The sequence below is a fragment of the Podarcis vaucheri genome, assembly GCF_965113315.1.
Source record: "Podarcis vaucheri genome assembly, chromosome: 13".
Classification (NCBI taxonomy): domain Eukaryota; kingdom Metazoa; phylum Chordata; class Lepidosauria; order Squamata; family Lacertidae; genus Podarcis; species Podarcis vaucheri.
Window position 1 is genome coordinate 13,777,608 of NC_138751.1, and position 24,627 is coordinate 13,802,234.

Genomic DNA, 24,627 nt, shown 5'->3' on the forward strand with positions numbered 1-24,627 from the left:
AGACCTCATAGGTCCTTATACAATATTCAAACTGCTTTGACATATGCGTTCTCTTCCACTTGGCTCAAGAATGCATTCTTCCCTCCTTCTACTTTCTCTTTCAAATAGGAAATTCTAGGATGACATCTTTTAAAATTTCACCCCATAACATGGCTATGGAAAACTATTAGTAGACTCCAGTCACATGGCTATTCAGAAAGCAGGAAAAGTCTGAGGCACTCTTACAGCTGACTAAATACTCCTGGGGAAAACTACTTGTACATTACCTACTTTTACACAAGAATGGAAGAAAATGCAGTGTTTTTTTCCACCGCCCCATAGCCTCCTTCATTTCTCTGTTTCTTAGTGTATATATGATAGGATTCAGTGCAGGGGTGACAATGGTGAAGAATAAGGAAGCCATTTTGTCCACACTGGAGCTGGAGAAGGGTACAAGATATACAAAGAGGCAGGGCACAAAAATGAGGCTGACTACGGTCAAGTGAGAGCTACAGGTAGACAGAGCCTTCCATCCACTCTCCTTGAAGTGGCCTCGAAGGGTGGCCAGAATGACACCATATGAAAGTAGTAAAATAAGGAAGCAAACCAGGGAGAGGAGGCCACTATTAGCCGCCATGAGTATTTCTGTGATGTAGGTATTGGCACACGCCAGTCTCACCACCTGTGGAACATCACAGTAAAAATTGTCAAGTTCATTTGGTCCACAGAATGGGAGTTGGACAACCAGGATAAACTGAGTGGCAGAGTGGATGATGCCTCCAGCCAAACAGAGTAAGAGGAGCCTAGTGCAACGTGGGCGGTTCATTCTGGTGGTGTATGTCAGTGGGTGGCAGATGGCCACATAGCGATCATAGGCCATGAGGGTGAGGAGGAACATCTCACTGCCCCCAGAGAAGTGAAGGAAGAAGATCTGTGTCATACAGCCACCAAATGAGATCGTCTGGCCAGAACTGGCCAGGTCTGCTACCATCTTGGGGACAACCACGGAACCCACAGAAATATCAAGAATGGATAAACAAGCCAGGAAGAAGTACATGGGGGACTGGAGGAGGCGGGGCTCCGCATGTACAGTCACCACAATGAGGAGGTTGCCCAATAGGATTACAGTGTAACAGGCAAAAACCAGGACAAAGAGAAATATCTGGATGGAACGGGAATTGGAGAGACCCAGGAAGACAAACTCAGTGACACAGGAGATGTTCATGGAGATGGATGGACCTGAATAGGAGAGAGATACAATGGGTGTTACCATGAACAATTTTCATCAACCTATTCTACTATTCAAAGACAAAGAGAAAAACCAACTATTGTGATATTTTCATATGTCAGCTACTACTGCTGCTGCTGCTACTACTACTACTACAACACTAGTAATTGCAACCTTAGATAAGATTCAGTTAAGTTATATCATCTTTTAAACTTTTTAATATGATATTGACTTTATATTTTAGAAGCATACATTGTGATGTTCCAATTATAATCATTGTCAATTATTTGAATATTTTTCTGTTGCTTGATGTAGTTCTAAATCATTCTAAATATAAAATATTAGGAATGTAAGAAGATCCTGAGGACTTTAATTGTTTTTTAAAAATATTTTTTACCCATCAAGTGATAGAAAGAGAGAGAGTTGCATATATGCAAATGTACATCTTTATAATATCCATTCATTATTCATAATTCTCTTTTCTCACCAATAATAAAATATTCGTGAACTGTGGAGGAGGGATCTCCCTGTAATTAAAAAAAACAACAGAAATTGTATTGATGCATTTTTTTGCCAAATCATTTTTTTTGATCTTCCAAATTTTACCAACTCAGCCACAAAGACAAAATGAATACAATTTTTCAAAAAAAAATTGGTTTCCCACACTCCGTTCTTGATGAGTCCAAGTTTTCCTTTTGTTAATTAAAAAAAATGCTTTTTTAAAAAAGGAGATCTCTTAATCTTCATAAGAGATCATATATTTAATATATCCAAGCAATATTATTAGCAGGACATGTTATCACACTGTACAAAAGCAATATTAAATCAACTGCTTGTTTTTGTTTACATAATTATCTTTGTTTAATCTTTCCGCGATTCGTTAGAATAGAACCAAGAGTACCAACTTAACTATCCAGTGGATTCTCAAACTTTCACAAGATATGAATTGGATTATGGAACATAATTAAAGATTCAGTCAGAAATATTCATTCAAATCTTTTGTGCCAAACTAGTAATAAGGAAACTATTACCCCACCTCACCCCAAGAAACAGATGCATTCCTCAGTGCATTGCAGATATTCTGGAGAGAAAGAAAGATGCAGATATCTGTATGATTCAGTTCTTCCAGAGGCTGACTCTTCCATAGTCTATAAGCAGATCGGTTTGTATTTGCCACAATTTGCTTTAAATTTAAAAAGCAAAGGTGTAGACAATGTGTGACTGTCTTAACAGTGCTTAGCATCTGTCTGTCTCCAGAAAGAATGAAGTGTGCCTCTGGGGGTGAAGTCAAGCCACTGAGTTAGCAGCACTGATGTGACCTGGGCAGTGTGTATGGAGGTCCTGGGCAATCTTTGCCATCTCTATGCAAAAGTAAGTCTCATTGGGTAGATTCAGGTAGGTAGCCGTGTTGGTCTGATACAGTCGAAATATATATAAAAATTTTTAAAAAATTGTCCAGCAGCACCTTAGAGATCAACTAAGTTTGTTCTTCGTACAGTGGTACCTCGGGTTAAGTACTTAATTCGTTCCGGAGGTCTGTTCTTAACCTGAAACTGTTCTTAACCTGAAGCACCACTTTAGCTAATGGGGCCTCCCCCTGCCACCGTGCCGCCAGAGCACGATTTCTGTTCTCATCCTGAAGCAAAGTTCTTAACCTGAAGCACTATTTCTGGGTTAGCGGAGTCTGTAACCTGAAGCGTATGTAACCTGAAGCGTATGTAACCCAAGGTACCACTGTATAAGCTTTCGTGTGCATGCACACTTCTTCAGAATATTAGGTAGTACTCATTCGGACGACAAACATACTTAGTAGTATAGAAACCACTACATACCAAGCCAGACCATTGGCCCGTCCAGGCCAGCGTTATCAATACTAACAGGCAGTGACTCACCCAGGCTCCAGGTAGGATTTATTTTCCCCAGCCCCACTTTGAGATGCTGGGGGACGGCACCTTAAACCTTTTCTTATGCAAAGGATGTTTAAAGCATGGACCATAGCACAGTGTTAGAGGATCTGTTTTGTATGCAGAAGCTCCATATTCAATCCCTGGCATCTCGAAGTAGGGATAGCAAAGAAACCTGGTCTGAAACCCTGCAGAGACACAGCCTGTCCATGTAGACAATACTGAGCTGGATGGAACAAGAGACTGATTTGGTAAAAGGCAGCTTCCTATGTACCATTAAGTTACAGCCCTTCCCAACTATAAATCCATTTCAGTGTAACTAACAATGCAACTAGGAACACTTTCCCATATTATCAGATTGAGAGGAATAGGCTCCCACAACAACAACAACAACAACAACAACAACAACAACTAGAACCAGAGATGCAGTGACACTGTCAAAGCAATTCTGCATGCTTGGGACATGGAATATACTCAGATCCAAATGATTTCACCCCCTTTTTAGCATCTACACTGTCTTCACTCAATATCTTCTTCTCATTAAAAGCAAGACGTATATCAATGACTTAGTGTCTCTGAAATAATGAGCCCACCTCATATTTAGCAACTTGAGAAAAACCTGGATTTCCATGACACCTATCTCTGATGCCTACTTACCATTCGTGGATTCAACACTCTGCTCTGTTTCTCGCATACCTTATTTTCAACCAGCATTGATCTGTCTTAATATATTCCCCGGGGTCACTGTTCTCCCAAGATGGCACTGCAAGGATAAAGAAAGATTCAGGGGGGAAGTGTTAAGCACAAAAGGAAAGAGATGGAAAAGTGATAAAGAAATTTGGAAAGTCTTCTCAGATCTCTGTGTAACAAGAGCACCACCAGGGCTTAAGAGCAAGCATTGAAAAACTCACAACAGCATCAAGTAGGAAAGGTTTAGATAGAACTCAGAAATCCTGATGACCAGCTTTTCCTTTCACTCTTAAGTACAAACATAAGACCACTTACGCTTAGACCCAATGTGCATCTAGCCCACCAATAGGCTCAAAATCTCTCAAGCACAGCACCATGTGTTTCTCATCTTTCTCTACACCTACCATCACTTCAGGAAACCCTATTCTCTTTCAAGAGCTCAGGGTGAGAGATCAGCAGTGCTGTCCATGCTATTGGCTCAGTCTATTTCTCATCCAAGGTTAGAGGTTCTTTGGAAAAACATCAGTAGCCATAAATAAATTACTTTGCTCTGCTTCCAATTCCAGGAGATCCAGCAGGATCTGGCAAGGGAACGAGTCCTTCTCCTTCTCTCAATGGTGAGCCAAGAATATATCTAAAATATTTCAGCAACCCATGATTGCATCCTGGGGGGAAAGGGGTCACAAAGGCAAATCCCAGTACCCTGATTAATATACTTTTGCCAAAAGAGATAATTGTTGATTCATAGATGCTGCGCCAGGAGCCAGAACTCTCGTCCCTTTTGTCTCCTGCATGAGAAAGAAAATGTACATATGTGCTCAAAATCCAAAAAGTCCAGTTAGTATGATTGTAACAATGGTACAAACACAAAGTCACAGCCATCACACTGTTGCATACCACCCCAATCTCCAAGATACTAGGGGTTCCAGGTGTCTATCCAGGGATCAGTTTTCTTGGAATAAGGAACAGCAGAGACCACAGACTTTGTGTTATATATGATTTATTTACCCATATATACAACCTGAGCCTACAATGGAGGTGCTCACCACCTCAAAGGTCTTCCTTCTTCCCGCGTCACAACCTTGGATTCAAGCAGAAATCAAAAATAGTAGCTCATGATAATAATAATTATATTTATAATATTTATAACCTGCCCACTCCTGGTGGCTCCCAACAGAATATTAAACAGAATAAAACATCAAACATTGAACATTAAAACAGGGGTGCCTTCAGATGTCTTCTAAAAGTCAGATAGCTATTTATTTCCTTGACATCTAATTGGAGGGCATTCCACATGGTGGGCACCACCACCGAGAAGGCCCTTAGTCAGTAGAGCATGAGACTTAAACACAGGGTTGTGGATTGAAGCCCCATGTTGAGAAAAGATTCCTGCTTTGCAGGGGGTTAGACTAGATTACCTTTGTAGTCCTTTCAAACCCTACAATTCTATGGCTCTGTCTCTCCAGTTGCTGCCTGCTTCTAAGCCAACTGTCTCACAGCACTCTGGCATCTTGTTTCTCATTAGCAGTCAGGTGAGGGAGGGGGACCCACCCAGTTGCCCTCTAGCATGGAGCAGCTTCTTTTATTATACTAATGACCCGTACTTGGGGCCCTTGCCTGGCTAATTCAACAAGGAGATCCTTCATTAGATTTTAACACTGGATCCAGGGATTAGATCCAGGAATTAGAAGGCACTCGGGCATCATATAGCCTAACCTGCTTCCCCTTGCCCACAAAACTTACAACTGTATTTTACTTGGAATTATAGGAAGAATATCAGTGCTTTTCTGTTACACTGGGTGCCTTGGGGTCTGTTTTAGAATTATGAGTCCAACTCCAATCCCATCCCATCCCAAGGAGTGCACTAAGGTATACCCATCCAAGTTGTAAACGGAAAACTTTTCTGACCAGATTTCTCTGCCAGGCATGCCCCTCATTTACAATCATTACTGCCCTTTGTACAAGGGCACAAGGAGAAGGGGACGACAGAGGATGAGAGGGTTGGACAGTGTTCTTGAAGCTACCAACATGAGTTTGACCAAACTGCAGGAGGCAGTGGAAGACAGAAGTGTCTGGCATGCTCTGGTCCATGGGGTCACGAAGAGTCAGACATGACTAAATGACTAAACAACAACCACCACCATAACAACAACAAGGGTGTGAAACTGTGAGAAATGAGGTGAATGTTGGAAGATGGTCTCTCCATGGCAAGTTAGCCAATGGTCCCTTATCTCAATCCTAGCATTGACTAGTTGGGGTAATATGCAGATTTGGGGACCCAGATGTCAAGAGGCAGTCATGGAAGTTAACAAAGTGTGCATTAATAATAATTGGATGGGTATTCAATAATGCAGGTGTCCCCAAATCTGTAATCCAATCACATTGTGTCATTATCAATGTGAGACAGCATACCAATGGATGCCCATAGCCCCATCTCCATCCACATATTCAGCGCCAATGAGCTGTTGCTAAGAAATGCATGTCCTCAGCAGGATATGGAGGAAAGTCTTGCCATGGAGTGCAAGTGTGCAGCTCCCAAAAAGGGGATGTAGCCCTTGGGTTGAAAACTATTCCCCACTGCTTGTGTAAACAGCAGTGTAACCCTGATTGGTCGCAATGATGCAGAAAGGAAGCTTCCCCTCTCCCCACCATTGCACCCAGTGGGTGGGTGGATAACCTGATGTAAAGCCTGAAAAGGCCTAATGAACTCATGACTTGTATCACTTTATGATAGCACAAACACAGTCTCCCTAAATTCCAAGTAATATCCAAACGGGAGATCCTGAAAAGCAGGGATATTGACTGACAGACAACACATTTCCCTATATCTGTGCCAGAGAGGTGACTGAGATTTTGAGATGTGTTCATTTCTGACAATACAGCAGACTGGGTCCATGTGATTTTGTCTCATTCAAAGAAAGCCATTGCTTTAAAAATAAAATAAAATAGTTACTTAAATATTGTCAACCTATTTTGTATACCAACAGTTCAATGTTAATTTTATCTAAACATTTAGGCAGGGGTGGCTAACCTCCACCCTCCAAATCTTGTTGGTCTACAACTCCTTTCAATCCTGACCATTGGTCATGCTGGCCACAGTTGGTGGTAGTTAGCATCCAACAACATATGCAGAGCAACAAATTAACCATCAGTGGTTTAAGCGTTGCCTGTACTTTGTGGTAGGCAAGATAAAATTGTGGAAGGAACCAACATTTACATTCACTTCAAAATTCAGATCTAACCACTACAACCACATGGATTCAAGGAGAACATTTCTTTCTATCTGTGCATATGTGGGCTTTGCACAGCAGCTCCTGGGACACTAGCCATAGAATAGGCACCGCCAAAGACCTCTAATTATACAGAGAGCTAGTTTTCCATTTGCTTCAGTGACAAAGCCATTCATAAATCAGGAGACGAATGTGCGACTGTAGTAGGTATAATATTTTGGGGGAGAACTCATTTTTGTCCATGGACACAAGAACGGAAGAAGATGCAGTGATTCTTCAACCGAACCATAGCCTCCTTCATTTCCCTATTCCTTAGAGTATATATCATAGGGTTGAGTGCAGGGGTGACTACGGTATAGAATATGGAAGCCATTTTGTCCACACCAGAACTGGAGAAGGGTACAAGGTACACAAAGAGGCAGGGCACAAAAAAGAGGCTGACCACGGTCAAGTGAGAGCTGCAGGTGGACAAAGCCTTCCCTCCACTCTCCTTGAAGTGGCCTTGAAGGCTGACCAGGATGACACCATAGGAGACTAGCAAGATAAGGAAGCAAACCAAGGAGAGGAGGCCACTGTTGGCTGCCATGAGTATCTCAGTGCTGTAAGTATCAGCACAAGCCAATCTGACCACCTGTGGGACATCACAGAAGAAATTGTCCAGTTTATTTGGTCCACAGAATGGGAGTCGGAGAACCAGGACCAGCTGGGTTCCGGTGTGGATGAGGCCTCCAATCCAACAGGATGCCAGGAGCCTCCTGCAACGTGGGCGATTCATTCTGGTTGTGTATGTCAGTGGGTGGCAGATGGCCACATAGCGATCGTAGGCCATAACGGTGAGAAGGAGCATCTCGGTACCCCCAAAGAAGTGGAGGAAGAAGACCTGGGCCATACAACCACCGAATGAGATTGTCTGGCCATAATTTGCTCGGCCTGCCAACATCTTGGGGATAACCACAGAGCCCACAGAAGTATCAATGATGGATAAGTTAGCCAGGAAGAAGTACATGGGGGTCTGGAGGAGATGGGAATCTGCATGCACAGTCACCACAATGAGGAGATTGCCCAGTAGGATTGCTGTGTAGGAGACTGAGACCAGGACAAAGAGAAGGAGTTGGATGGAGTGGGAGCGGGAGAGACCTAGGAAGACAAACTCAGTGACACAGGAAGTATTCATAGAGGTGGCTGGATCTGAAGAGAGAAGAGACAAAGACATGTTAAGAGCCAGTAGTTCTTGTCCATCTTTTTCTCACTGTTCAAAGACATCACAGAATACCCTATTGTTGGGATTTACGTATATGTATGACAAGAAAGATTAACCTCAGGTAATGATATTCAGTAGACTTAATATATTTATCACATTACACAGTGATAAAGCATGTTTTTATTGCAATATCTTAGTTTAAATTATTAGCATAGAACGCAGAATACTAACTCAACTAGGCAGTGGATCCTCAAAGTTCCACAATGCATGACTTTATGGAACATATTGTTAGGAAGATTCATTGTAGTCTTTCCTGCCACACCAGCAATAAAGAATTTTTTTAAAAGGAAAGGAAAGAAATCACATGGACCCAACCCCTTTCTGTGTTCTGATAATCTTCCCTTCTCACCCTAAAGCAAGTAACACCTTCACCATGCTTTCAGCCACCCTTCTCTTTCCCTGACAAACCTAATCATGTCTTAGTTCATATTCAGTGTGTTTTCAGGCATAAGTTTAGAGAAATGGGTGTTTAAGTCTTTCTTCTGTTCAAACTATTTTATTAATTTTGCTCAACATCTCTAGTGAATGCACTCAAAGGAGTACCAGAACTGAGTATCAGAGCCATGTTAACATTGCCAGCTCTCATGCAAACCAAACACTGCATAACACTGACAAAGCATTTTTGCCTCTGTAGAGATCCCACAAATCCCACAAATTATATCTTACCCTGCAAAAAAATGCAATCATGGCTTGGACTATCAGCCTCCATAGTGCCTAGTCTTCTGTGCTTCACTTGACCCTGAAGCTATCATCAAAACCTGTTTGCCGCTCAAGGAGCTACTCTTGGCCATCAGACAAAGAGCAAATACAAGAACCAAGAGATTAATGCAATAAATTATTTGACCAAAGTGTCTTGCTGTGTGTATTCCTATCCATTTCTACTTAGAAGTCCTATTCAGTCCAGTACTCCCAGGAAGTTTGGATCAGATTGTAGGCTTAAAAACCTGCAGCCTATACTCAAACTCAAGACGAAAGGGAGAAACATGCTAAGGGAAGGCACGCTTGGAAAACCCTCACCATGATCAACTCCTGCCTGGAAACCTATGTCCACACTGTGGAAGGACGTGTGGATCCAGAATTGGCCTCCACAGTCACTTTCAGACTCACTTTTAAAACCGTGTTCATGAAAGACAATCTTACTCGGCTACCAGTGATCACCAAAGAAGAAGAGAAAGAAGACTGTCAGTATTGACACACATTACACAAAACCCTGTCTATTTATATTCTGCAACTGTTTGGATGGCCAGTGACTATTTTGCCAGTTTAAAAGTTGAGGGGGAGTCTCATTCAGATACTAATACAGTAGATTCATGCACACAGGCAATTGCTTCATGCCATGTCAGTCCATTTGCAATATCGCCAGCACTGACTGGTTTTCATATAGGTGCTTTCATACAGGAGTGTTTCCAAGTAATACCTTGAATAGAAACTGGAAACTTTCACATACAACATGTGCACTCTACACCTGAATTTCAACCCCTGCCTAGTATCAACCCATTTTAGTGTAACTAACAATGCAAGCAGTAGCAATTTATGGGAAGGGGTGATAACGCTTACCTGACTTTCCATCACTAAAATCACTCTAGCTTACTGGGAGGGAGAGGAGAGTGGAGAGGGGCCTGGCAGGTCAGTGTGGTGCAAACAAACCAGCAGAACTGCCAGGATGCATCAGCAGAACTACTGTGCATTGGTACCATGCAATGTACCTTGCTGTCTTTCCCTCTCACCTTCTGGTGAAGCTGATGGAAGCTCAAATAACCAATCAATCAGTTTATTACGGTCAGAGACCAGGAAGCTCCCTTCTTACCATCTCTGAATGCAACAAATAAGACATTTCAGAGTTAGAACTTCATTGGACTGTGTCCTTACAGCCACACATATTTTTCCGTGTATAAGACTAGGTTTTTTCCTAAAAAATAATGTCAAAAATTAGGGGGTGTCTTATACATGGATAGTGCTGAGGGTGTATTTTCTTAAATCTGAGTCCCCCAAAATAGGGGGCACCTCATACATGGGGGGCATCTTAATACGGTTACTTAGGCATGCAAGGACACCGCCAGAGCAATGGTGCATATCTGGGTTACTGAATACACTCAGATCCAAATCTCTTTTTTGCAATAAGCAGATATGTATTCTCACTAAGTTCATGTATCCAATACTTCAGTGATCTAGTGCTCCCACAATGAAGCCCTCACCTCATATCCAGCTGCTTGAGAAGATATTGGAACCCCAATACAACAACCTCTGGTGCCACCTTAATGGTATCTTTCTTTCATTCAACATTCTACTTTTCTCACATACCTTGCTCTCAGTCAGCATTGATCTGCTTTAGGGTGCCCTTCTGTGTTGTTGGTCTCCAGAGATTGCACTTCAAAGGTGAAGAAAGATTCAGAAGAAAAAAGTTAACGCTAAAGGGAAATAGGAGGGAAAAAGGAAAAAAATATTACTAGTTTTCTATGATTTCTTTATAACGTGACCAACATCAAGGCTTGAGGGCAAGGAATGAATTACCTTACACAAGCGTTAAGTGTGGACTATCAAAACAGAATTCAGGAATCCAGATTCCCAACCTTTGCCAAACACAAGCATAAGAATAAAGGTCAATCTACCATCCAATCTTCTTACAGCAATAGGCAGGCAGATGCCTTCAAAAGCTCAAGGACAGCATAATGGCTTCGTTCAAATCTACCGTTTCATTTTAAACCCTATTTTTCTTTCCCTCTATTCTAGAGATCAGCAAAGCCTGTTCATTGTAGCAGCTCAGAGTATTCCTCACCCAGGGCTACTGGAAAAACCTCCAGACTGTAATTTGGAGAACTAGATGTAACCATTCATTGCCTTTTTCTGCTTCCAGTACTGGACACCCAGCAGTCTCTCTAACTATGGAACAAAGTATCCTGCAGTTTCTCTCTATAGTGGGAGTAGAAACACATCTATAATATTTCAGGAGCTTGTGATTATACTCTGGGGGGCAAGGGGCAGATCCCTGGTCCCTTTTGGAGACTTTTGCCAAAAGAGTTTATTGCTGAATCAATCATAGAGGAAGCACTAGGAGCCAAAAATCTCAAGTCCCTTTTGTCTCATGTATTTCACAGAAAATTTAGGAAGGTGGCCAAAATCCAAAGAGACTGCCTAATGCAATGAATATAACTATGCAACAACAAACTCACAGTGGTGCTATGCTATCTGGAATATCAAAAAGTTGGCACAGAAGACTGAATCTCTATTGGCAGGATGTCCCACAGGACTGGGCTGATGACTGTAAAGGCTCAATTTCTCATTGTTGTAAAACAAGACTCATCAACTCTGGGAAAGACCAAAGATGCGCCTGCGTCTTGTTGGAATAAGATAGCTCTAAGGCAATTGGACCAATGATTCTTAGCCTAATACAACAATGCATTGTTGCCTAGTTGCAGCAATATGTGGATATCAGAGCATCACCAGATCAAGGGTTACCCAGGGTTCCACTCAGAGATTGGGACATTGTGCAACAATACATTTCAGGTCTGTTTGCTCCAGACCATTGCAGTTACACTGTTCCTAGCTCATCAGTGAGCCTGGTGCTCTAATGCAAACTGAATTCTACTTTTGAATGTTATATAATGAAGAATACAACTTTACCAATATAATTTTTCAAAGAAGACAAACAACTTTATTAAACAAATAAAATAATGTCATTTGTAATGTTTTTAAACCATGAATATATGCACAACATTTTTGTCATATCAACAATTCAAATACCATTTCATTCATACGATAAGGTAAGAATGGCTAAGCTGTGGTACTGGATATTGTTGGACTACAATTCCCATCACAGTGACCATAGGCTACACTGGTTGGGCACATATCCAACAACATCTGGAAAGCCACAGGTTAATAATAATAATAACAACAATAATAATAATAATAATAATAATAATAATAATAATAATAATAATAATTCTATATTTCATACCCCATCCATCTGGCTTGGTTTCCCCAGCCACTCTGGGTGGCTTACAGCACATAAAATATTCCTACCACTACCAGGAAGGCCCTCTGCCTGGTTCCCTGTAACCTCACTTCTCGCAGTAAGGGAACCACCAGAAGGCCCTTGGAGTTTTATGAAAAGCTTATCATCCAACCACACATCCATCAAGAAAGCAGGAGAGGTCTGGGAGTTATTAACAGATACAAGTTTTGGGGAGAGAGTTCAACTTTCTCCCATCACAGATCAATGGGAGAAAATACACTGGTTTTTCAACTGGCCCATAGCCTTCTTCATGTCCTGATTCCTGAGAGTATATATGATAGGGTTGAGTGCAGGGGTGACTACAGTGTAGAATGTGGAGGCCATTTTGTCCACATTGGTGCTGGAGAAGGGTACAAGGTACACAAAGAGGCAGGGCACAAAAAAGAGGCTGACTACGGTCAAGTGAGAACTGCAGGTCGACAGAGCCTTCCTTCTACTCTCCTTGAATCGGCCTTGAAGGCTGACCAGGATGACACCATAGGAGATTAGCAAGACAAGGAAGCAAACCAGGGAGAGGAGGCCACTGTTGGCTGCCATGAGTATCTCAGTGACATAGGTATTGACGCAAGCCAATTTGACCACCTGCGGAACATCACAGTAGAAATTGTCCAGTTCATTTGGTCCACAGAATGGGAGTCGGAGGACCAGGATGAGCTGGGTGGCAGAATGGATAAGACCTCCAATCCAGCAGGATGTGAGAAGTCTCATGCAACGTTGGCGGTTCATTGTAGTTGTATATCTCAGTGGGTGGCAGATAGCCACATAACGATCATAAGCCATGAGAGTGAGAAGCAGCATCTCGCTACCCCCAAAGAAGTGAAGGAAGAAGACTTGGGCCATGCAGCCTCCATAGGAAATGGTCTGGCCATAGCTAACCAGGTCTGCCAGCATTTTAGGCACAGCCACAGAAGCCAAGGAAGTATCAAGAATGGATAAATTAGACAAGAAGAAGTACATGGGGGACAGAAGGAGACGGGGCTCTGCATGTACAGTCACCACAATGAGGAGGTTGCCCACAAGGGTTGCTGTGTAGCAGGCAAAGACCAGGACAAAGAGAAGGAGCTGGATGGAGTGGGAATGGAAGAGACCCAGGAGCACAAACTCAGTGACACTGGAAGCATTCATGGAGATGGCTGGGCCTGGGCGGGAGAGAGACAAGAAGGTGTTAGTTACTATCGGCACCTCTAGACAATCTATTCCATACTGTTCAAAGACAGCACAGAACAACTCACTATTGTGATCTATAAGTATTATAATCAAAAATAACATCATATAATTATATTCAGTAAAGGTAATTCATTTTATTGCATTGCACAGGGACATATTATTACAACATATCTATTTAATGGATTATAACACAGAATAAAAACTCAATTAGACAGGGCAAAGTCTTGCAACATATTACCTTACTTGGATTATATGGATAATATTATTTACTAAGCAAATCAGGGTCAAGTCTTTTCTGCCAAACCAGCCATGAGGAGACTAATATTAGAAAAGGGCAGGTGGAATTATGATCCCCAATGCACTGTAGTCCTTTGGGGGAAAACAAATATGCAGAATTTCATTCATGCTTACAAACACAATTTCCAAGGAGTTGTGTGTTTTTTTTGTGTGTGAGTGTGTTTTCTTGCATAACTTCATAATGAGAAGTTCCTTTTGCAAGGGAGACCTGAATCAAAATGTTGCCATGTGCCGGTACTTAGAATTCTAGCTAAACCATTCCATTTCCCTCTCACCATTGTTTCCTTACATGACCATTGTACACCATCAATGCTCTTTGGGTTGTTTAGGGCATCCCTCCCACCACATTGTGGAGCTTCTTTCTTCTTCTACAATTTCATGCCTACATCTGCTCTCCCATCCCTCTTGTGCATGGCTGGTGTCATCTGACTATATGAATGACACTCAGCCTAAAGTTCAGGGAATGATAATAGCTAATTTCCCCTATCCACTAGCATCAAGTTATTCATTAGTGGAAGATTCAAAACTCAGAAGATTCAAAACTCAATCTTCAATTAATCTTCCCCCCCAGCCCCCCCATATCAGCCATATCAGCCCGCCAGTTTCACTAGCCCCTAAAGCTATCATCAAAATACATTTGCTACTGAACCAGCTAAAGAGTGAATATATGACTCAAGATTTACACACATCAAGAGACTGATGCAAGCAGGGCTTTTTCCAGTGGGAGCTCACCAGAACTCAGTTCTAGCACCTCTCAAGTGGGCGCCATTGTCATGATAAGAGAACAAGGGAGGCGTTCATGGTGAGTTTTGGCACCTCTTTTTCTAGAAAAATAGCACTGGACGCAAGTAATTATTTGATTCAAGTGTCTTGCACTGTTGCAAACCTTTCCATCTCTACACAGAAATATATCCTATTACATTCCATAGGACCTACTCCCAAGCAGTGTGGATAGGATAGAAGCTTGGATTATCTGATGGGTAAATAATTCATTGTCAGTTACTACCAGTAAACGTACATTAAATTAGAAGCTGTATATATTCCGTAATTGTTTGGTGGCCAATTGTTATTTTGTCAAAATGACAGCTGGGGAGAGTTCTAATTCGGATGCTCAATGCAGCAGGTTCAGGTACATGGGGACATAGGAAACTGTTCCATACCAAGTCAGGGCATTAGTTCACTCAGCATTGGTTCACCAGCAATTAAAATAGGACACACACACCCCCCCATCCTTACCTTGAGATGCCAAGGAAAGAACCTGGGAGCTTTTTCATGAAGAAAATATTCTTTACAAGCACATCCTAACAGCCCATGTCAGCCTTATCAGGTTCAGAGCAATATGCCACCCCAACCACAGCCAAGAGCTAAGAATGCAGTGACACTGCCCAAACAACCCCTGGGACACTGAACATACTCAGCTCCAAATATCTTATTATCTGTGAGCATTATCCCTCAATACCTTCTTCTCACTAACGTCAAGACATACATCAATGGCCTAGTGCCCCCCTCCCAAAATGAAGATCCCACCATCTCCAGCAGCTTGAGAAGATCCTGCAGCCCCAATACACAAACATCTGATGCCCACCTAAGAAAACCTTTTATGGCTTCAAGTCTCCCTCCCGTTTCCCATGTACTGTTTTTCATTAACCAGCACTGATCTGTCTTAGAATATTCTCCAGGGATGTCTCCTGAGATAGCACTGCTGGGAGGAATAAGGATTCAGGGCAAACGTGTTAAGCATTGAGGAAATGGGGAGGGGGGAAAAGGTCCTTTTGGAGAGAAGGACCATAGCTCAGTGGTAGAGCTATGGTCCCATATTCAATTCCTGGCAAAACCAAACATGGCTGGGAAAGACTCCTGGTCTTAAACCCTGGAGAGAAGCTGCCAGTCAGAGTGGACAATACTAAGAAAGACAGACCAATGGTTTGATTTAGTATAGGTCTGCTTCCTATGTTCCCTCTGCTCCTGGTCATCTTGGGCTTTTTTCCACAACAAGGCCACCATCAGAGCTTAAGAGCAGGCAATATATCACTCACAAGAGAATCAAGTCAGAAATGTTGAAATCCCGATCCTCAGCTTTCCTGTTCACTCTTAAGCAAAAGCATAGGAATTGGTCTGTCTTCCTGGATTCAACCAAAGGTCCATCTCGCTGAGCAGTCTGTTTACAATAATGGGCAGGCAGATGCCTTCAAAAGCTGTCAAACACAGCATTTTCTTTCTTTGTCCCTAATCATTCCTACTATCATTTCCAATGCCCTCTTTATTTCTAAAGCCATGAGTCAGAGATCAGAAATACTTCCTCATGGTAGTAGCTCAGATGATTCATTATCCAGGGGTGTAGGTAAAATACACAGACTATTCTTTGGAGAACCAAGAACACCCATAGCAGTTATCTTTGCTGTAGTCTCTCTACCAAGGAAACTGGTGACGTGCTCATTTTCTCTATGGTGAACCAAGATACACACCTGGAATATTTCAGTGGCCTATGATTATGCCCTGGGGGAAAGGGGTCACAGAGGTAGATCCCGGATCCCCATGCAGATGCCTTTGCCAACAGAGATAATTGCTGGATCATAGAGATAAGGCTAGGTGCCATAAATCTTGAGTCCCTTTTGTTTTGTGCGCTAGGAAGAAAATGTAGGTGTGAGATCAGAATCCAAAGAGACTACCTGATAAGATGACTACAGTGGTGCTATCCTACCTGGAATAACAATATAGTCCCATCACACTGGATTTTGTGAGTTGTGGTTAATGTTTCTCTGAGTCCCATCCCTTCCCAGGATGTACCAAGATGCCTTGGTGCCAGTACAGGTCATTTTAATGTTGAGCCAAAACGGAGGGCACATTTTGTCACCCAATTTCCCTGCCAATGCTCTTACTTTTCTGTTATATCTTTCATTCATTCATTTGTAAAAGCAGTAGCAGTGAGGACTGCTTTCTGGGGGGATGCAGATGGATATGTACCCCTAAACATTTGTGTTGCCCCGACGGACTAACCAACATGCCAGCTGTCTCTGCAGCAGCAGTGCGGACTGCAGCTCCATCATTCTCCCCCCCTGGTGCCTGGGAAGGGGAGTCTGGGTGGCCGCAGTGAAGGCAAAGGCACTCCTCCTCCTCTTGCTGGGCTAGAGCCAGCTGGCGAGCGCATCTGTTTGGAGTTTCCATTGAATTTTTTTTTTTGCTTTTTTTTGCATGTTTTTAATTGCATTTATAACATTTCTGAAACACAAATCACACCAGTGTGTTTATCACTTTAGGAGGAAAAAAACACGCCCACAGATAATCTTTTTAATGTACTATTTCCAGTCAGTGTGCAAAACAGATTATTTGTTTTATTTTGTTTTATGACATATTTTCAATGGATTCTGCCAAAATGAAATTATAATTTAACTGCATTCCAGAAGCATAGTTGGATATCTTTGGATTGCTGAGCGCCAAGCATTGAGGTCCTCCTTGATCCTGCATAGATACTGGTCATCCTGACTGGTCATTAAGGGTTATATCCAATGCTATCTGTGCAAAAACAGATCAGATTTCTGCTAGCACAATGGGACTTTACTTTCTTCTCCTCAAAGTCTGCTTTTGATGGTTCCTCTGGAGGAGATTATGGGGGTTATGCAAGGGGAAAGAGAGGCAGGTTAAGTCACACTATACAAATAGATGTCAATTCATGCAGTGTTGGATTCTACCCTATGGACTCCAACTGTAAATACATTCATTTTAATAAATTTGAATTCATGCTTGGGTGTTTTGTGACACTTGTTTCCTTCAGCTTTATTAAACTACCATCTTTCTCCTCAACCATCTTTCCTTTTTCCTCAGCAACCTGCCCACGGCTTCTTTCACCTGGTCATTCCTCAGGCAGTAGATCAAGGGGTTAAGAAAGGGTGTAATTGCCGTGTAGAAGAGTGTGACTGCCTTAGTGACTGCTGAATGAGTTTTTCCACTTGGAATCAAGTACATCGCTGCTACTGAGCCATAAAAAAGTGTGACCACAACTAGGTGAAAAGATATGGTAGCAAAAGCTTTCCTACAAGTGCCTTGGTTAGAGGTTTTCATCAGGGTGAGAATCACAATGCCATAGAATAGTAGAACAAATAAGACATTGATTAAAAACAGAGCATGCATGAATATCTGGCAGACAAGGGGAACATTTCCGAGTGGAGGGCAGGCCAGGGACAAAATGGGCCCAGGATCACACAAAAAATGGTCAATGATGTTAGGTCCACAGAAGGACAACTTGGAGATCAAAATCACTGGGATAGGGTACCACATGAAACCAACAACCCAACATGCACCTACCAGAGCAGAACAGGAATATTGGGACATAATTTGTGGGTAGCGAAGTGGGTGACAGATGGCCAAGTACCGGTCCAAAGCCATGGCTGAGAGAAAGAAGCATTCAGTGTTGCCAAGTGAGAAGAAAATGTAAAACTGGAGGAAGCAGGCGTGGAAAGAGATGAACCCAGGAGGAGACACCAGGTCAAAGAGCAGTCGGGGCATAGTGGTGGACACATAGCACATCTCCATCCAGGAGAAGTTGCTCAGCAAGATGTACATGGGGAGCTGAGCCAGGTGGTTATCTAGGAAGACCATTGCAATGATGGTGATGTTCTCAGCCATAGTGAGCATGTAGAGAATGGCAATGAAGACAAAAAGCAAGTATTGTTTCTGCTGTTCAACTTCAAATCCAAGCAAAATGAATTCCTGCACCGCAGTCCTGTTGGCCATCTCTACCTGGAGTCAAATAATATAATCACTATTGCACAGCATAAAGAGGTATACAGTTGTTTAAATACCATTAGCTTACATTGAAAAACAAAGGTTGTACAGACTTGCCATTTCAGAACGCTGTGGGACATTTCTTCTGCCCACCCTATGTTACAGTTCACAAATTATTATTCACCCAAAGCACCTGTTTCTCCTGGTTAAGTATAAAATATAACATAATGCACTTAAAATATAGTGCTTTGAAGCATTTAATTCTGATATCCTAGAGCTTTGCATATCCCCAGTTCTGCTAAAGTCTCTCTCCTCTCACACACCACTGAATCCAGAAATAACACCAAACTGATAGTGTGCCCAGCTTACTTTATTTTAAAATGATAAAGCAAGTGCAGCACAAAACCTTGATTTAAATAATATATTTGAGATTCATTATACAATTTACATGAGAAAGAGTTTGTTCTTTGAATTATATCTTAGAACCAATTGCTGCTGCTTTTTTACAGAAGTTAGATTTCATTCTATTGTTATGCATTCCCAAATGCCTTTCCCATCCTTTTGATGAGAGAACAGCAGGTATTTGAGTTGCAGCTTCTACATTTGCTTTATTTACAAGTATAACAGCACAATGGAAATAAATAGGGTCCTGTAAGAATGCAAAATAAGTGGAACTCCTGCTTCAGGTCCCCTGAAGAACACAACTAAACCACAATAATGCTTCTTAAATTCAAACTCCAACTCTACTCAATGCCCCTCTAACTACAAATAATATTACCTTCCGAAAGAGATATTTTCTAGCCATTAGAAGTGCACCTATTTCAGCTATTTACAAGTTATCAGTCACACAAAGGGGGGGTTTCCAGCCAATAATTTAAGCAATGCACATGCAAGTTGTGGAGGGGGTCTGCGTGAAGGGAAACGGTTCAAACCCTTTGACTTTATAAAATCTGGGATCTAAAATCCAGGATGTAGCTTAGAATCATTGGCATGTCCCATGATCCTTTCCTCTTACTCTAAATTCTCCCCACAATCATTTTGCAATGCTTTCTCAAAATTTCCTAGAGGAAGCCACCCCACGAGAAATGACATTCAAATCCACAGTTCCCACCCAAGTTTCTTTTTTGCTGGCAATGACTCCCATAAGAAGATCCTCACTGGGTCACATCAAAGGCCCACCTAGCCCACAAGCACAACACAACTACAAAAACACTCTCCATACCTCAGTAGGAGTCAAAATGCTGCTCTGTCATCAAGGGAAAAACTCACTAGAAGTTCATGACATGATTTGGGGGAAAGGTTGTCAATAGGAGTTAAAACATTGACCCATAAAGTAGAAGGCTCATCAGAAGTGAAGCAGCAGAATCTGGGGTGGAGGTTAGTCTTCTCTGTGCATTTAACTGGTAGTTGTCTTCCAGACAGATGGTGTGAAGGACATAAAGGACCATACTACAGTTCTGGAGGAAATGAAAAGTCACCAGATATATGTACATGCAGACTAGAGTTCAAATGCCCCGATCAGTGCCAACTACAGCTTTAATCAGAAACTGAAATGAATCTTGGGAATATCTCCTTCAGGAACAATTAAAAAATATATATCAAAATAGCCCCCTTTGGGAGTGGAATGCAATGTTATGCCACAGGCTGCGTCCCTCCACTTTGGTATGATGCATGCCTTCTGTTTTTCCAAAACACTACCACTTCCAAATGTTCTTAAAGAACAAATTGAATGGCCAAAGCTCGGAGCACATGAACCAGAGCTGGTGTGATGTATTCTTCTTAATATTATGATCATTAGTTTATAGAGTGCCAATAATTTTCTAAATTCTGCTTACTGATTGGAAATAATTTTGTCTCTGCCAACAGGCTTCCATTTGAGAAGATGTGACACAAAAGGGGGAAAGGAATGAGGAGGGGAAAGGGAAACAGGCCAACTCAGTTACCAGTTCTAAACAATTATGTACAGTGGTGCCTCGCAAGACGGAAAACTCGCTAGATGAAAGGGTTTTCCGTTTTTGCATTGCTTCGCTAGACGAATTTCCCTATGGGCTTGCTTCGCAAGACGAAAACATCTTGCGCTTTTTTTTTTAAGCCGCTTGAAGAGGCGCAGTTGTGACGGACCGTGCTTCGCAAGACGAAAAACATCGCAAGACGAAAAGACTCGCAGAACGAATTCTTTTCATCTTGCGAGGCACCACTGTAATTGGACTTGCTGTAGCAACTTCATGTTACAGTACCAGCGCCTTTTTTTCTAAAAGTAAAGCACTGCAATTAGCTAACTTTTTAATTCCCATGGAACAACCAGCTACCCTGGGCCATTACTCTAGGATGTCATATATTGCAAAGAAGATCTGGTATATATTGTTACAAAAGTTAGGTGTATCTCCTTCTCTTTGTGGAGAGTGGTGTAGCAGGGTCAGGTGGTACCCGGTGCGGAAATTTTTTGCCACCCCCCCCACATTGAAATTCCCCCTTCCTCCCTCTACCCCCCTGTGAAAGACAGCCATGCAAGCAGCTATCCGATTTAGATTCTGGCTTCTCCTCTTTCCTCCCCCCCCCAGTGAAAAACAGCTGCGCAGGCAGCTATCTAATGTAGATCCCAGCTTCTCCCCCTTCCTTCGGCCCAAGTCACGTGGCCTCCCTGAGAAGAGAAGGAGGAGGCAGAGCCAGGGCCAGGCTCAAGGGTTGGAGACGGTGTCTTGGAGGTTTGGGCTCACACTGACCTCTCCCCACCCTCAGCCTCCCCGCCCTGCCCCACCCGCTTCTCCTTTCCTACCAGGGCAACCTGTGGCAGCGGAAGGAGCATGACGGCATTATTTGTCTGAAGGCACTGCTTTCTTTCGGGGTCTGGGAGTGGGCGCGTTGAGCATTTTGTCACCCCCCTCATGATGACACCTGGGGCAGCCCGTCTCTACCACAACCACCTTCCTCCTCCGCTGTTTGTGGAGTGGTAGCAAGAGTCCATTGGGCTCCAGGCACTCACCCAGGATCTGTGTTGCTTTGGAGAATTGAGATATAGTGGGAGACTGCCGTAGCTTTAAGAAATATGGTTTATTTACCTATTTGCACCTTCTGTCTACATGGAGAGAGTCCAAGTCTTATATCAAGTTCATTTCAAGAGGAGCTTATCCCCCACAAAAGTGCAGCCAGCCTTCAACCAAGATATTTCCCTGTCTCTTTTCCCCCTTCTTCTTCTTCTTCTTCTTCTCAGCAACCCCTGCTCAAGACTCTCTTTTCTTGTTCCTTCAAAGGGCAAAGGGTTCCTCTCAGATGGCCCATCAACACCTTTTGTCATATTAACAGATTTGCTCTCCACTAGGCCAGCCAAGCTGGTTTGTTATGAGGAACGTTCTACAACTAAAAGTTTAAATTAAACTTATCGGCCTTGACAATGTTTTATTTCCAAAAAGGAGTCAGTTTTCATGCATCTATAATCGTGGTATGGTCCCCCTTTCCATAAGCAATTATTCATTCCAGAAACACCTTAACCAGAATCAGTTTTGTTCGGAGGAGAGGATATCAGACATTTGTGCTATTTTGGCAATATTTGTTTTATTTCCATATATGCAAGTGAAGAATAAGTTGAGGCAAGCAGGACACACATTCCTCCCAAGCAGCAGAAACCCTGAGAGAGACACCCTGCAACCCCAAGGCCCATTCAGCCTACACTTTCCTTCATGATGGACCTTTCTGCATCTCTCTCTGCCACTGCTATTTCTTCACACGCTCCTACACACCTACACTACATCCCTTCAGGGTGGGGATATTAACAGAGGGACTTCCTGTAACACCATCAAAACATTTAGAAGGTGTGGGGCTTAAGGGATTTGAAGAGGATATGTTCTACCTATACTACTATGTTGATTGACTTAACTTAAAAGAGGGATGTGTACCCCGCTTGTATGTCTTGGGATGAATTAACTTGATCTGAGGTTGGTAAAATTACTCTCAGGGTGCCGTCCAACTTCATGATTCTATGATCTCTTCAAATGGGCATGTTGCTTTGTTTTAACTTTATTTCCCCCTCCTGCCAGCAATTTTTATACCATGCCCTTTGTCATCAGCAGTCGTGACATTCTCCTAAGCAACTTGCCCAGAGCCTCCTTCACCTGATCATTCCTCAGACAGTAAATCAGCGGGTTCAGAAAAGGCGAAATAGCAGTGTAGAAAAGTGTGGCTGCCTTTGTGGCCTCTGGTTGGCTTTCTCCATGTGGAATTAAATACATAGCTCCCACTGTGCCATAAAAGAGGGTCACCACTAAGAGGTGCATAGATACGGTGGAGAAGGACTTCTGACGGCCACCTTTGTCAGAGGACTTTATCAGGGTAAAAATGACTATGCCATATGATAACACAACAAATAATACATTGACTAAAAACATGACATGCATGATGACCTGGCATATAAAGGGAACACTTCCAAGAGGAGCACAGGCCAAGGACAGAATTGGCACAGGATCACACACAAAATGGTCAATGATGTTAGGTCCGCAGAAGGTTAGCTTGGAGATCAAAGTAGCTGGGACAATGTAGGCCAGAAAGCCAAGGACCCAACAAGAGGCCACCAGGGAATAGCAGGAATTTGGGGACATAATTTGTGGGTAGCGTAGTGGGTGGCAGATGGCCAAATATCGGTCCAAAGCCATGGCTGAGAGGAAGAAGAATTCAGTGTTGCCAAGTGAGAATAAGAAGTAGAACTGGAGGATACAGGCATAGAAGGAGATGAGCCCAGGAGGAGACACCAGGTCAAAGAGCATATGGGGCACAGTGGTGGTCACGTAGCATATCTCCAGCCAGGAGAAGTTGCTCAGCAAGATGTACATGGGAAGCTGGGCTAAGTGAGCATCGAAGAAAACCACTGTGATGATGGTGATGTTCTCAACTAAAGTGACGATATAGAGGATGGTAAAAACAATGAGGAGCACTAACCGCTTCTCCTTCTCAACTCCAAATCCCAACAAGATGAATTCCTGCACTGTGGTACCATTGACTATCTCCATCTGGAATAATAATAAAAAAAAGCAGTATCATACACCTTCAGAGAAGTAGCGGTTTCTTCACATACCATGAGCCTGTCTGCCTGTTTCCACCAACAGATAAAGGGAACACTTCCAAACAGCTTGCACCGTGTGTAGCAGATCACAAGTGAACAGTGTTCAGAAGCAATATTTTTTCTGATTAGCTATAAATTTAAAATGGAATAAGAGCAAATGCACTTAAAAGCGGGCAACTATGGGGAAATATAATTCAGGACCTTGCTAGTTTTCCTATTTTGGCTAATAAAACACAATTGGGCTAACAAAAAAAAAATTCTGCCGCCTGAAATAGCCTTTGTCACTTTGCTCAACTGTAGGGCCAACCCTATGATAACAAAATAGCTCCTAAAATATACATTAATTCGATTTCATCAAATTTATTTAGATGTAAATGCATTTAATCTCAAATTCCTTTCCCTTGTAATTATCTGAGGGTTTCAGCATCTAACTTTTTACTTATGCTGTGTTAACTGAAAACAACAAGAATATTTAGAAAATTAAATTTCAGATAATGTTTTTAAATTAATTTTCATCAAAATAATGTGTGTCAAAATATTACACACACACACACAAAAATACACACACACAAACACACACACACACACACTATTAATTAAACTACAACAGGCTTCAGAACACCTCAGATATTTGGTGTATATTTGTTTGACCCTGCTGTTGTCCTGGGCACTTAATGTTGAATGATGGTCCTTGTTGAGCTGCAATTTGACATAGTGTGTTGGTTGCCCCATATAATCTATAGTATTAGGAACTACCTCCTTCTTGAGTTGGCATTCCACCTCTGATACAAGTTCCCACCCAGGTATCTTGTGCTTCCATCAGAAATCCAGTTTATCTCCCTTTATAGCTAGCGGTTTGTTTTCACCATTCATCAGAAATGCTCACCCCAAGTCCTCTCTCAGAATTTGGTAAGGGAGTATGCTCCTCTCCTTGTTTTATATTGTCACACACATTCGGAATTGCAGGAGTGAATGACATAAATGACCATAACGTGGGTTTGGAATCAGAAAGAGTCCAAATATCTCTGTGTCAACTCAGGCACACCTATGCTTCAATGCCACTCATTATTTCTGGCTGCAGTTT

The 24,627-nt window shown here is 42.4% G+C and overlaps 5 protein-coding genes across 5 annotated transcripts; all 5 read right to left on the bottom strand.

The window, feature by feature from the left end:
- Positions 1–262: 262 nt before the first annotated feature.
- On the bottom strand, positions 263–3,805 carry LOC309516485 (olfactory receptor 4Q3-like; the record flags this gene model as incomplete). The annotated part of the gene is made up of 2 exons (XM_082195251.1): positions 263–1,218; positions 3,769–3,805. 2 exons carry the CDS (start codon positions 3,803–3,805, stop codon positions 263–265), a joined length of 993 nt encoding a protein of 330 aa, XP_082051377.1.
- Positions 3,806–7,260: 3,455 nt separating this feature from the next.
- On the bottom strand, positions 7,261–8,205 carry LOC309516486 (olfactory receptor 4Q3-like; the record flags this gene model as incomplete). Its single annotated transcript, XM_082195252.1, has 1 exon — positions 7,261–8,205. One exon carries the CDS (start codon positions 8,203–8,205, stop codon positions 7,261–7,263), a length of 945 nt encoding a protein of 314 aa, XP_082051378.1.
- A 4,300-nt stretch (positions 8,206–12,505) lies between these two features.
- Positions 12,506–13,429, bottom strand: LOC309516895 (olfactory receptor 4Q3-like; the record flags this gene model as incomplete). Its single annotated transcript, XM_082195850.1, has 1 exon — positions 12,506–13,429. The coding sequence occupies one exon, from the start codon at positions 13,427–13,429 to the stop codon at positions 12,506–12,508; it is 924 nt and encodes a 307-aa protein (XP_082051976.1).
- Positions 13,430–17,545: 4,116 nt separating this feature from the next.
- On the bottom strand, positions 17,546–18,490 carry LOC309516487 (olfactory receptor 11H6-like; the record flags this gene model as incomplete). Its single annotated transcript, XM_082195253.1, has 1 exon — positions 17,546–18,490. Exon 1 carries the CDS (start codon positions 18,398–18,400, stop codon positions 17,546–17,548), a length of 855 nt encoding a protein of 284 aa, XP_082051379.1. The 5' UTR covers positions 18,401–18,490.
- A 4,040-nt stretch (positions 18,491–22,530) lies between these two features.
- On the bottom strand, positions 22,531–23,490 carry LOC309516881 (olfactory receptor 11G2-like; the record flags this gene model as incomplete). Its single annotated transcript, XM_082195837.1, has 1 exon — positions 22,531–23,490. One exon carries the CDS (start codon positions 23,488–23,490, stop codon positions 22,531–22,533), a length of 960 nt encoding a protein of 319 aa, XP_082051963.1.
- Between the last annotated feature and the right edge of the window lie 1,137 nt (positions 23,491–24,627).